The sequence below is a fragment of the Pyrgilauda ruficollis genome, unplaced genomic scaffold (genome assembly GCF_017590135.1).
Source record: "Pyrgilauda ruficollis isolate IOZ18807 unplaced genomic scaffold, ASM1759013v1 scaffold16, whole genome shotgun sequence".
Taxonomy (NCBI): domain Eukaryota; kingdom Metazoa; phylum Chordata; class Aves; order Passeriformes; family Passeridae; genus Pyrgilauda; species Pyrgilauda ruficollis.
This window is the reverse complement of record NW_024514764.1, coordinates 8,822,953-8,836,101: the sequence shown is the minus strand read 5'-3', so window position 1 is coordinate 8,836,101 and position 13,149 is coordinate 8,822,953. Positions and strand designations below refer to the sequence as shown.

Below are 13,149 nucleotides of genomic sequence, written 5' to 3'. Positions count from 1 at the left end.
ACTGCCAGTAGAGAGCTGGCCAAACACTCACAGTTCTGCTTCACAGGAGCCACTGTTCTGTTGATTTTAAAAATAGAGGAGTGAAGGGTTTTCCCTTAAAGCACTTTAGATTTGTTTTTCCTGATACTTCCTGCAATCTGGGAGTTTCTGGGCACTGCAGCTGTTCATGAATTCAATGCTGTTACTGTAAAGCAGCAGTTAATTTACAGTACACCACAGAATTACTGTGTAGGAAACTCTTAAAAAGCAGAACACCGGAAGTAATAAAAAATGATTTTTCATTTGCTGTACTGAAAATGCAATTCTTGTAGGGAAAGAGGATTATAAATGGTGCCTTTCAAAATGTTGCTAATAAAATGATTGTTCTTTGACACTTTGGGTCTTTGCATACCATATGTCATGAATTTGTAAATCAAAACTAGCATATTCATTTCACAGAGCAGCTGTTGAAAGTTTCTTGGGACTGTTGCAGCTTTCAGAATGCTTTGCCCTGATGAAGACCTTCTGAGAATATAAATTAAGTTCTCCAAGAAAGTTATATTACATGTGGCTGGTTTTAGTGAGAACAGCAAATTAAAATGCAGAAATCTCCTCTGTTTCTCTCTTAACTTGTAGACATGTTAGCCAGACTTGGCCAGAAAAGTTATTACTGTTTTAAGTTCAAAAATGTGAGAGTCTCTGAAGGTTGGTTGTGTAGGTGTCTGTAGCATAGAAGTATTGCAAATACAATCAGTCTTAAAGTAATGATTAAATAAAAATATTCCAAGATTGATTTTGCTTAAACAGCTCCTGTAATTGTTTCCCTGTCAGTCACATTCTGTGTGTGTCAGTGAGACAAAAGCTCTGCTGCTTCTACTTCACTGAAAATAAATGGCATGTTTCAGCTTCTTTAATGTCTTTTTTTTAACTAAGTAGGAAATTACATTCTACTTTTTCAATGTAAAAGGTATTAAAATTTTCATTTCAATTTTAAATGTATTAAAAATATTTACTATAGGATAGCAAACTTGGGAATTGTAAAAGCCAGTATATGTTTGTAAGATTCTGTTAAAATATGTAGTATTGGGTGTAAAAATATTCTGATAATATTTTCTTTAATTTCTCAAGGCAATCAGAGTTTTCTTTATGCTCCGTTCACTGTCACTGCACTTGCAAGGTGAGCTGGAAACTCAGTTACCACTCACGAGGGAGGGAGATCTGATAAAGGCAGATGATGTTCTGGATTTGAGTAAGTAGCCCCTCAATTTCCTAAACAGTCTGATACAAAAATTACAAAAATAAATAATTATTAATTAATAAATACTTTTCTCCTAAACTGCTTGAACTGCTATTCTTACTTAAACTGCCTGAATTGAAGTAGCATGGTGTTAAGGTTCTACTGTGTGTTGTAGCATAAAAATGTATTTTTTGAATCTGCCCAAACAGGAGAGACAGCAGAATATCAGCATTTTGGCATAAAGCACATAGGATGCACATGATTGCATAGGTGCCAGACCTTGGGAGGAAACTTTGCAGTGGGCGAAGCATGACCCAAAAAAATGACATTTGCGTGCCTTTTTAACATCACTTTGGAGGTGTTGTTGATTTAACAAATTTTCCTCAATCTCTGTTAATACAAGGCTTTTAAAATTCTTGGGAACATTAAGATGCCTTCAGTGTTTATGCTTGTTTGTATACAAATGGTTTCAAGCAGGGAGTAGAGGTTAACATGATCCAGTAATGGTTTCAGCTACTGTTTTGATTTGGAAAAATCCCACAAAACTGTATCAAAATAGCTCCTTTTATCCTTTTGCCTGAATGTAATGATGGTGTTTTATGTGAGCTTGATGAGGGAGATTCAAGTTTCTTGTAAGAAGCGTTTTTAATATTTTGATGCGCATGTGTTGAATGCAAACCTTTAGGTGTAGTTACAAGGTTGCCACCAGTATACAGGAATGTATAAATAGAGAGTCAGGTCATTCCACGGAAGGTTCATTCCATCCTGCTGGATATGCTGTCACCAGAATTACAACTACTGTTACTTTGCAGTGTTTTTCCACTGTAAATCGTTTTGAAGCAATTATGTATTTTGTGATAACTGTTTAACTTAGACTGCCTGTGAGGCTGGAGGTGTTTTCAGTCTTGTTTAGCAGCTCACTGTGTAGTCACAGGCAGCTCAACAGCCTCAGGGCTTGGTTTCAGGTGATAACAGGATTCTGTTAGTTTCATGTTTTAAATGCCATGGTAAATGAGGATACATTTACAGTTGTTATTTCTTTGCTGAAACAGAAAAAAGACTAACATTATAGTTAAGTTTCTTTGCCTGCTTTGCAGACAGAGTGAGCAGGCTTTAAAAGGCCATTATGGTCAACATTTTTTAAAAAAGATTTGAGAGAAGTTTATGATGGAATAATTGAGGTTGTAAGGAACTTCATTAGATCATCTAGTCTAACCCTCCTGCTCAAACCAGGGTTAGCTAAAAAAGGCATCCAGGACAATTTGCCATATTTGTGGCAAAGAGAGTAACCCAAAATGTAGTGCAGGTGTATGACCAGGGACACATCCTCTAACTTCAACTAAACATAGTTCATGGGAACAAGGTGGATTCATGACTGGTTGCTTTCTTAGTTAGTAAAGCAGAATATCATCCCAGAAGGGCTGCCTGTTGTTGGGAAGAGTTCTTCCTTTGAAGTGGGAGGTGCTGCATTCACTATCTCCAGCCTAATGCTTATCTTGGGCTGCCAGCTGTGTGTACAAAGGGCTAAAAGTTTTCTGTAAGAGCTTTTAATGTCTGCAGATGATTTCTGGAATTGGGATGACTGGAAATTATAAAATCATTAAAGATCAAGCCCCAAGGCAGATCAGGTGCATTTAGACCATATTGAGTAGCTGTTACATTCATAAAGATTTCTTACAATACAGTCTTTTCAGGCAAATATTTTTATAAACACAGGCAACTATTTTTGCTGAATTTACATCTTCAATACTGCAAGCAGCTGAGGTCTATGAACTCTCCTTCCTTGGCTGTATTTCCTAAAACTTGGATTTTTCTTGGAGAAAGTCCACAGAAGTCTTGGATCCATGTAATGGAGGTGTAGTGTCCAAACTGTTTACAAGCTTCATTTTGCATGAGGAGAAATTGGCCATTGCTGTTACTCTCAGAAGAGGCACTCCAGTTCTCTGCAGCAGTTCACACCAGGAAGCCATTCAGCCTGTGGTTCGTTGTAATCAGACCAAATTTGAATAGTCTGAAGTTTACTGGGCTTGATATTTTCACCTGAGTGTGGTTGTGTATCTCTAGCTGTTTCATAGCATAGCTGTAAGCTTCTATCAGTCCACTGAAAATATGTTTAACCACGCTTTCTCTTCTGTTTTGTCATCAAGGATGACAGTTTATGACTCTTCAGCAGCTGTGAACTAGAAACAGTCATGTAAATGACTACATTCAGTTGTATAGGCTCAAAGGATTCCTATAATAGTTGCCTAGTAAATGAGTGCCTTTCCTTTCTGTTCTTTTAAAGACCTTTACAGTAATGCTTTGCTTCAAGGTGTTGTCAGGTCTAAAATAAAAACTTTCTGTTCTGGAAGGCATTCTGCCCTTTGAGTTCCTGAAGTAGTGTATTTTTGTACTTAGGCAGTTGAATTTGTACAGTAAGTATTTTAACCTACTTGCTGTTGCACTTAAAACTTTGTAAATACTGGTCAAAAACTGCTATTTGAGAACTCCTCAACTCTATTTGATGTTGTGGCCTGTTAATTGAGAATCTCCCAAAAAACTCATCAGCCTGACATATCCTGTTTGAAGGAGTCCTAATCCAAGCACTTTGTGCCTTGAGAAAAACAGGGCTGCTCCAGGAATTTAAGTCAACTGAAACAACTATGTTGATGGATTAATTTGGTTAAAGAGTAAAAGAGGCAAGAAATAAAGCATACGAAAATAAGAAATATCCAGTTCTGCCTGGTGTCTCAGCAGCTTCTCTAAACAGGAACAGATCCTCCACAGCTTTTTACAGTAATATTTGCCAATCCTTTATGGATTTCTTGAGCCTTCCAGGGCTGCGAGAAGGTAATAGCAATCAATCCTCATGTTAACTGAATCATGTCCTGTATGTATTGCATTTATTGATTAAACTTGTTTTCTCAAATTTCAAAAGCTGACAGTAAATTCACACTGGTTAGCATTAATTATCCTCTTAATTGTGTTAGGGTTCTATATTTCATGCCTTTCTTTCCTACCACCCAGTGAATTTTGAATGAATCCTGCTGGTAAAGGGTAATTGGTAGATTCGTAGAAATGTTAGTTGGAAAGGATCTCTCAGTTGTGTTGTGGGGGTTTTTTTGTGGGGAAGAGGAAGTTGGTCTGATTTTTGAAGTTTGAAAACCTTTGGTGATGTAAATTCCACAACATCTCTGGGTAACCTGCTCCAAAGAATTTCTTCCACCTCCTGACCATAATTTATGGCTGTTGTCTCTAGTTGTGTGACCTGCCACTCTGAAGAGCTGTACACTTCACTTGTAGTTTATCCTGCAAGTGTTTCTCATATGAAAAATGGTGTTAAATGCTTGTTTTGATGTTCGGATGAATAAATAAGTTCTATTTACTTCGCAATATTTTACTTGCTGTAAGTTGTACTAGATGAGAGAGAGGAAAAGACCTGTGTGCATCAAATATATGAATGAGAGTATCAGTATGAAGCAAAGGGAAAAGCAACTCTTAGTAGTTAGCAGAGCCGTGCTATGGGTTGGCACTGCCGGTTTAAGGGCTGCTTGGTAGATTTCAGGTGGTATAAAGAGGGTGATTTAGTCCCTTTTCATGAATAATGGGTGTCAGCTGGAATGGGGCAGTGAGGAAATGGCAGAGAATGTATTTTGGGGTTTGTTGGAGGGGTTTCTAGAGTAAGAGAGGGTATGTTTGTTCAGTATGAGCCAATGAAATATATTGATAAAGGAAAAAATGTCACCTCATTTAACAAATGTTGTCAAAACACTACTACAATTTACCTGGAGAGTCCAAATAATCTTGGAATTGAAGTGTGTCCAAGAGCCAGCATAGGTTTCAGACCTGTACAAAGGTAGCTTGTGTCAGGAGACAAAGTTTATAACAAGGTAGAAGTAATGGCCTGCAGTGGTGTTGGGTCTGGCTGTGTTTTTTCACAAGACTTCTTGAGACTTCACATAGTGAGAGAGATCGGCACTGTTGCAATTTCACCCCTGAAATGAAGGGTGCTTTTTTCTGAAAGATAATGAAAGTGTTAAGAGAAATCAAGGTGTATATAGTACCCATCTTATATTTAACTTGTATGTGCGAACCACTGTTGTTAAAATCTCTCTTGCCCTTTCTATGTAACTATGATAGGGAAGTTAAAATATCTGTTAATAATGTGAACAGAAGCTTTAACTATGTGTTGTCCAGATTGTTATATTTTTATATGTTAACATTTTCTGTTATGTAAAATACCCACACCCCAGAATCCTCAACTTCAGTGTTATGTAACCTTTTTCCTTCCTTCCTTCCTTCCTTTAGATAACAGTGATCTGATTGCTTGCACAGTCGTAACAAAGGATGGGGGTCAAGTTCAAAGATTCCTGGCTGTTGATATTTACCAGATGAGTTTGGTTGAACCAGATGTTGCCAGACTCGGATGGGGAGTAGTTAAGTTTGCAGGCCTTCTGCAGGTAAGGGAAGTTGTAGTTTGGGTGGCCAGCTTTTCCGAGCTGCAAATCTATATTTTATGTGGGGTAAACAGTAATACTAGTATTAGCTTATATATTTAAGCTCTGTACCATGCTTCCTTGTTTCTTTTGTCTTTTTTCTGCTTCCTGCCTTTTAAAACAATTCTGGTTTTCTGAAGAAGTTTACGTAGATAGCCAGAGACACAATTGCAGATGGGGTAACTTCCCTAACATATGTTGGACTGAGCTCATTTGAACACTGAAGTGACATCTGGTTAGGATTGTGTTCCAAGCACTTTACTGAAAGTAGCACATTCATGAACTCACTTAGAGTTCTGATTTTCCTGCACAGGTAGAAAAGGTGGCAGGTTGTAATTTCAAAATGATCTATGCTTATCTAAGGAAGTTTTTATCATTTGTCTCCTTCTTGCCTTAACCATTGCTGTTTGTATTTCCTGAAAATTTACTGTGCTTAGATAACTCAATCTTTATGAATACTGATTTCTGAAGAAGTAAATCCAAGTTGTACAACTTGCAGAGTCTGGTTTGGTTTTATTTTGTTGGGTTTTTTGACACAGAAACTCTTAGTAAGAGCTTTAATGGAACTTTCTCATAGTATTTTCTTTCAATATTAATATTTAACCTGTAATTTTAGAAACGCTTTTTCTTTAACTTTTCTTTACTTTTTCTTTAACTATTTGCATTCTGCTTCTCTTTAGGATATGCAGGTGACTGGAGTAGAGGATGACAGCAGAGCCCTGAACATAATCATTCACAAGCCTGCCTCCAGCCCTCACTCGAAGCCCTTCCCCATCCTCCAGGCCACGTTTATTTTTGCGGATCACATTCGCTGCATCATCGCCAAGCAGCGCCTGGCCAAAGGCCGGATCCAGGCTCGGCGCACCAAAATGCAGAGAATAGCAGGTGAGTGCTTGTCCTGAAGTGGTGCTGGGAGACAAGAATTGGCTGTCGTTGCAAGTCACTCTGCAATGTAAGGCTGAGGCACACTGAGGAGTGGTGGGCCACAGAAAGCTCTGTACCAGGGCTGAGTTTCCAAGGAATAGATTTAGTTTCATCTATAACTTTGAGCTTATAAAGTGGATATGTCATGCTTTTATGCCTTGCTTCATGTAAAAAAATTGAAAGCGAGTTTGAGGATATTACAATCTACTTGATATTAAAAATTTTAGGTTGAATGTAATGCAAAGGCATTTCTTTTCCATTTTAAAGCCCATTGTCTCTTTAACTGGCTTTCTGCAGTGTTCCCTTGTAACTAATGAATTATTTTATTTCTGCAGGGAAAAACAAAAGGGGTTTTTTATTGTTAATAACTCCTATGGTTTTTTTAGTGCAAGGGGCTTCCTGTAATCCTGGGGTTTTTTTCTTCTCCACTGTATTTTGAGGTTTCCCTAGTGTGAATGTGGTGTGGACAGCAATGTAGAAAAGGTTGCCAGAAGCACTGACTCTGTTAGTGCATTTGTAAACATACTTAAGAGGCAAATGAAAGCAAGTTATGTTAAAATCTGGTTTAGTCTTAGGTCCTGAGCAAACTATCAATTTTCTTGCCACCTCTTTTTCCTTTTATGTATTTGAGTAACAAAAACTATCAATTGTGATTAAACATAGCTCTCCTGGATCTTCCTGTTCAGCCTTCAACTGAAGTTATGGGTTTTGGACACAGCTCTGGAGCTGCAGCCCAGCACCTCCCATTTAGATTCTATGACCAGTCCCGGCGTGGGAGCAGTGACCCGACAGTGCAGCGCTCTGTCTTTGCATCTGTTGACAAAGTCCCAGGTAAGATTAGCATTCATTAACAAGCAGTTCTTGCTTTGTGATTTCTGTCTGCAGAAACTGTACTGTAACTTGTACAAGCAGTGAAAAGCTTATTGTGATGTGTTCCTGAGCACACAACTCCAGGATGAGGCTTATGGCAAAAGTTACTCTGAGAGAAACAAGTAATACCTGGGTGTGTATTCTGGGTATGTTGTGAGCAATACTTCCATGGCAGTTTCCCCAGATGTCTTAATACCTTGCCTTCCTTACAAATCAAGTTAGTTTAAATCATACTTTGCATACTCAGTATTTATGCAAGACATCTGGATCTTCCTGTTCAGTCTTCAGCCAAAGTTAGGGGTTTTGGACACAGCTCTGGAGCTGCAGCCCAGCACCTCCCATTTAGATTCTAAACCAGTCCCAGTCAGTTGTGAATATTTCCTCCTTTAATTTGGTTATGAATGTTTTCATGCTGGATTGTGAAAAATGCTATGCACTGCCTCATTTCCCTCAGAGTGAGAAAGACAGAAAAGGGCCACAGCTCCTCCTAAAACATTAGCTTGGAACTGGGATTAAAGGAATGATTCTAAATCAATGAGCTCTTTGCTTTTTTATCTCCTTATTGTCTGTTTCACAAATTGACTTCTCTGCAGAAATTCTTTTCCAGATGGTGACATTTTTCCTTTTGGGTTGAGTCATTTTAAAGGGAAAATCTCATTCTGCTTGAAAGTATTTAATTGTGCTGTACTACACAAAAGATTTCATTACCACTTGCTGCCAGTCATTTCACAGAACTCAGCATTTCTCTTTAAATGTGATTCAGAATTCAAATGCACAGAATTCAAATTACTTAGAATGCAGATGTTTTATGCTTTAAGACTAAATTGGAGCTCAGTTACCTGAGTTCTGGCTGGGGAACAGAAATTATAAAACCATAGGTATTGTCAGTCAGGTGTTTCAAAGACAAGTGTATGTTGTGTGAGGGGAGTGTTTTCCTTAATTGATCTGACTTCCACAGAAAAGGTGTGGCTATGAAGAGTTCAGAGTTACTGCTTCAGCTTTCTCTAAGGAGAGTGCACTTGTGTTCCTAACTAATGACTTCATCTACTAATGTGAAGGGTAATATTGGGGATGATACAACGTAGTAATTTGTTCAAGCAACCACATACTTTATTTGCATCCAGAAATGTAGACTTCCACTTGCAGATCCAGAGGGAAAAGTGTTTTGAAGCTTTTATTTGATACAAAGTATAAGAAATGAGGCACGGAACTTGAAGTATTTCAAATACAGCATCTTTGAAATGCATTTTATGACAGGTAATAATATAATAAAAATTGATTAACATCCTGTTTTTACATCTGATTACAAAACCAGTATCAAATGTGGGTTTGTTATCTTACCTTTGCTGAGGAATGAATAAGGTTTCCTTGTTCCTAATTATTTTTATAGGAATCTGTTTGTGCTTATCTCTTAATCAGGCTTGCAATGATTTTTACTTCAAGGGGAGAATTTTGTGGCTTTGAAAAAATTACTGAACAAGTTGCAGTTAAATTATTGGTGTCATGTATTCATTTCTTACTGCTACAGCTCCAGCTGGTGTTTGAGTTCTGCAGAGCTCGCACAGTCAGTTAATTTGGTTGTACTTTCAAGAATCAAACTGTGCTTTCCCTTTCCCTTGGTGATGATGTCCTTTGCAGATTAAAAGCAGAGTTGTTTTTCTGACAACATTTGTGGAAGACTAATTAAGTAGTATTTTGTTAGGACCGTGTTGGCTGTCAGTGCTGTACATCCAGCGTGGTTTTTAAAAAATTAACTATCATGTAAATGTTTTCATTCCTCCTGCAAGTTTCAGTCTGTGAACTTTGATACAGCTATTGAATCAGTTCCCTAATTCCTGTTGTCAATGAATTTAGAATTTTCGAGAACACTCATTGCAGTTGTCTGGTTCAGTTTCTCTCATAGTGCCTACATAAAGCTCTGCATATGTCACTAGAGAGCTGCAGTTACCTTCTGTGTTCCCTTATTGTTGTCAAACTGGGCTTCATTTTCATTCATTGTTCCACAGTGCAAAGTTAAAATCTTGGTGCCTGGGAGAAAGAGGGTGAGGATTGTTATAGCTTAAAGCTGGATTTTGTGCAGGACAAGTGGAGGGTGATGGGAATACCACAGGCAATGCTTCAGAACATCCCCCTGAACACAATGAAAAGTGCAGGGATGTGCTGTGATTATCTCCTGCTGGACTGGACAGTTCTCAGCAGAGAACAACGTAAGCAAAATCACTTGATCAATTTTATCCTCATGAAGTCATGGCTATGAGTACACTCCAAGGTCTATTTTAAGTTACTGGCCTTTGCTAGAATGTTAGAGCATTTTAGGGATAGTGTAGCTGGCTGGACTGTTCACCATCTCTTATGTTAGCTATGTATGAATGTATGTACTTCTGAAGTCATCTGTGTAAATAAAGAACACTGTTTTCAAAGAAACCAGCAGATTTGGTAGGGGCCCTGTGAACAAAGGTTTTCTGCTGAAAGTAAATAAATAATGACTTCTCCTTCAAGCAAACTCAAGAATTAGTTTCAAGTATCAGCTCTATTCTGAGATTTATGTGCCCAGCATGTCTTAAGGGAAATGTTAACGATTTCCAGCAAAAGGTACATCTAAATATTTTAACAAGTGTGGTTGCTTTCCTACTAAGTAAATTTATTTTGAAAAGCAAAAGGAATCAATAGATTTCTCTTACTATTTTATCCATTGTTAATATCTTAGTAGATGATAATAAGGTTTTGAGAGGAAAAAAGGAGGAGGAAAAACTTGTTAACATTAGCATGGCAAGTAAGCTATAACCATCTTCATTTTAAAGTCTGAAGGAAAAAAATCATCCATAGATTTGGAACCCTTTGTGTAGTATGAGCTAATATTCCTGTCATCATCAGATGAACCTCCTAACTGTTGTTTTGCTTCCTGTAGCTGTAATTAGTTCCACTCACTTTTTCTTTGCAGGTATTTCCTGTAGGAGTTTCCTGATGAGAATTTTTTTTTTCTTGGTCAGTAGTTTCCCAGTTACAGTATTTTGAATGATTTAGGCTTACCTTTTCCTCCAACCTAAATTAGCTTCTGTTAGCACACTTAAAATTCTTCCTTTGCAGTTGTTTGGGGAGAGAAAATACGTTGAGGTCATTTTGAAGCAAATGCTCCTGTGCAAGGACATGAATCCGTGAGTGCTGTTTTGCAGGAGCTTTGGGCTGGCAATCCTGCTAAATCAGGCCAGCTTTCCCTGTGGCAGTCATGGGAGACCTTGTTTACTGATTTCTGCTGTTCTGGTGAGGGTGGAAGGTTTCTTCTCCCTTGAAATGCAAACTTTGTGGATATAGAATGCTTTGGATGGGTGTGACTTTGACGAGCACTGTAAGGGAAGCTGAATATCTTGATACAAGCTTTTCTGTACCAGTGGCTTTAGGAACTGTTCTTAATTTCATTCACATTAACAGTTGGCTTTGCCTCACTTCTGTGGTCACAAGTCCACTGGTTTTTCCTTGTTTCCCCATCCTAACTGGTATTTTAAACTATGAACTGTGTATGAAAAATCTAATGTACATTTTCTGTGATTAAAAACTATAGCACTCAGGGCCAGTGATACATGTGGAAGTCTTTCACGTTTGAGGTGGTTCAGTTTGTGGTTAACTTTTTGCAGACTGTCAGGCGTCACTGTGTGTAACCTCAGTTTAACTTGCCTAAATGATTGTAGAAGATTGATCAGTTTGGTTTCTGAAATAAAATGCATGGATTTATTTACATTTATAGGGTAATTAGCTCCTTACCAACTATTTTGTTTTTCACTGAAAGAGATCTCTCCTGCCTTGGTGGTGATTTAGTTCTTTCAAGTTAATCTTGAGCATAATGAATTGTAATTTAACTTGGTAAAAGTGACATTTCAATACCTATCTAAAACTATGCTGCAGTGTGATAGAAATTCAGAATAGCATTCTGTTTCTGCAAGTGGTTTTGAGTCTAGTTCTTGAGTAAGTGTGGGAGGTAGAAGGTAGGAGGTGGGACTGCAGATCAAGTCAGATTATTAACAGGACAGATGTTTGTGAGCTTTCTTCTGTGCTCTTGTCACTGTGTTGTTTTCACTTGTAGCACAGCCTGTCAGTGTGTTGCTGCTAACAGCATTTTCCTGACTTGGCATATCTTTGTTTCAAAGCTTTCAGAGCTTCTTGTAACATGTCCATTTAAACTGAGTTTTGGGTGGCTGCGTCCTGTATGGCACCAGCACCCTCCCCATATAGGAGATTGTCTGTCTGAGTGAATCATCCATCCAGTGCCATGGGAGATTCCCTATGTAAAAGAATAAAGAACTGTGTGGTGCGTTTTCAATCTTACTTGGTTGTCAGATACTTTCCCTTTCAGTGTTGACTGTTCAGTGAAGGTAGCAACTAGAGTATTGTCAGGGGTTTTATAGTCCACATTGTGGCTACTTTCAGTAATTCACAGGACTGCCAAAAAAACTTCTGCATTAGTACTTTCCCATGGGAGGGAAGGAGGAGAGCTGCAGAAGCAGAAAAGGGGTGTACCTCACCTGACCTACAGCCCATGGTGAAGACACTATTTTTGCTGTAAGAAGTGCATCAACTTCTGAAAAGCTGCTTGCTATCAAAACATGAAGAAGTGACTATAGGTGTGTACTTACAGAAGGAGAAAGGAATGAATGCAAGGTGGTTAGGAAAGAAAAAGATGCTACACTGCAAAGAGATTGAGGAAGTATTGCACTAGAAGCCAGAAGATGACTCATCTAAGTGTTGTCAGACACTGTATAGACCTTTCCAGTCTTCAAACTGGAAAAAATTTAGTTTGTGAGAGGCTAGATGAAATTCAATTCCAGCATTCGACGTGATTGATTAAAATTTTCTGAAGTTATGTCTAGTAAAAAAATGTAGGTCTTCTATCCAAGAGGTTTTTTTGTTCACTTTTGACTTAATTATTTTCCTTATCATGTTAAGGTCTGTGACCTGTGAATATATTGACTATATCAAGAGTTTTGATGTGTTTTGACTGTTTGTGCAATCTCTAAGTTTTAAAATGCTTTGAATCCCTTAAACTCTCTTTCCTCATTTGCTGATCAGCAGTTGTAGCCTGTTTTCAGTAAAGGTACATTCAGACTCTTTGGTTTCCACGATGAAGGTGGGAGAGGGCACGTCCTCTGGGTCACTACATGAGGTTGGCTTCACCTTGATACAGGATTTGCTTTTACCCTTTCCCAATTTGTTCAACAGCTTAACTCTTTCAAGATAATTAACTTGTAAACTTCACTGTCCTGTTTTGCAGGCTTTGCTGTAGCCCAGTGCATAAATCAGCACAATCCATCCCCACTCTCGTCACCATCCCCTTCCAGTGGCAGTGGCAGTACAGGGCGCTGTGATTCAGTGACTGCAAGCTCGACATCCACTCCTTCTGCTGCTCAGAGCCCAGCAGGTATTCACTCACCACCTTCAGCCTAGGCACTAAGGGATACAGAGCAGTTTATTGTAAAATTAAGTTACTGTGTTATTGGATTAAAAGAGTAGGGCTTTATGGTTTTAGATCACTTAATTGACTAAGCCAATTAAAAGTAAATTGTGGTATGAATTGCAGTGATCTCTTCAGCTTTCTGGAACTCCAAATACTTGGCTTTTTCAGTAGAGACTTCAAGTACTGGTGCAATAATGTCCTGCTTGTCTGACTGCTCT

The 13,149-nt window shown here is 38.3% G+C and overlaps 1 protein-coding gene across 5 annotated transcripts in view; it reads left to right on the top strand.

Moving 5' to 3' along the window:
• CLEC16A (C-type lectin domain containing 16A) overlaps positions 1-13,149 on the top strand; it is a 57,201-nt gene that overhangs the window by 33,798 nt on the left and 10,254 nt on the right. For 4 of the 5 annotated variants that reach the window (XM_041462701.1, XM_041462698.1, XM_041462702.1 and 1 more), the window contains exons 18-22: positions 1,108-1,228; positions 5,504-5,655; positions 6,372-6,576; positions 7,279-7,446; positions 12,749-12,895. In XM_041462701.1, coding sequence (XP_041318635.1) covers positions 1,108-1,228; positions 5,504-5,655; positions 6,372-6,576; positions 7,279-7,446; positions 12,749-12,895 — 793 coding nt within the window. Of the gene's footprint in view, positions 1-1,107; positions 1,229-5,503; positions 5,656-6,371; positions 6,577-7,278; positions 7,447-12,748; positions 12,896-13,149 lie in introns of those variants that run through there. The other variant, XM_041462700.1, reaches the window with a different exon arrangement.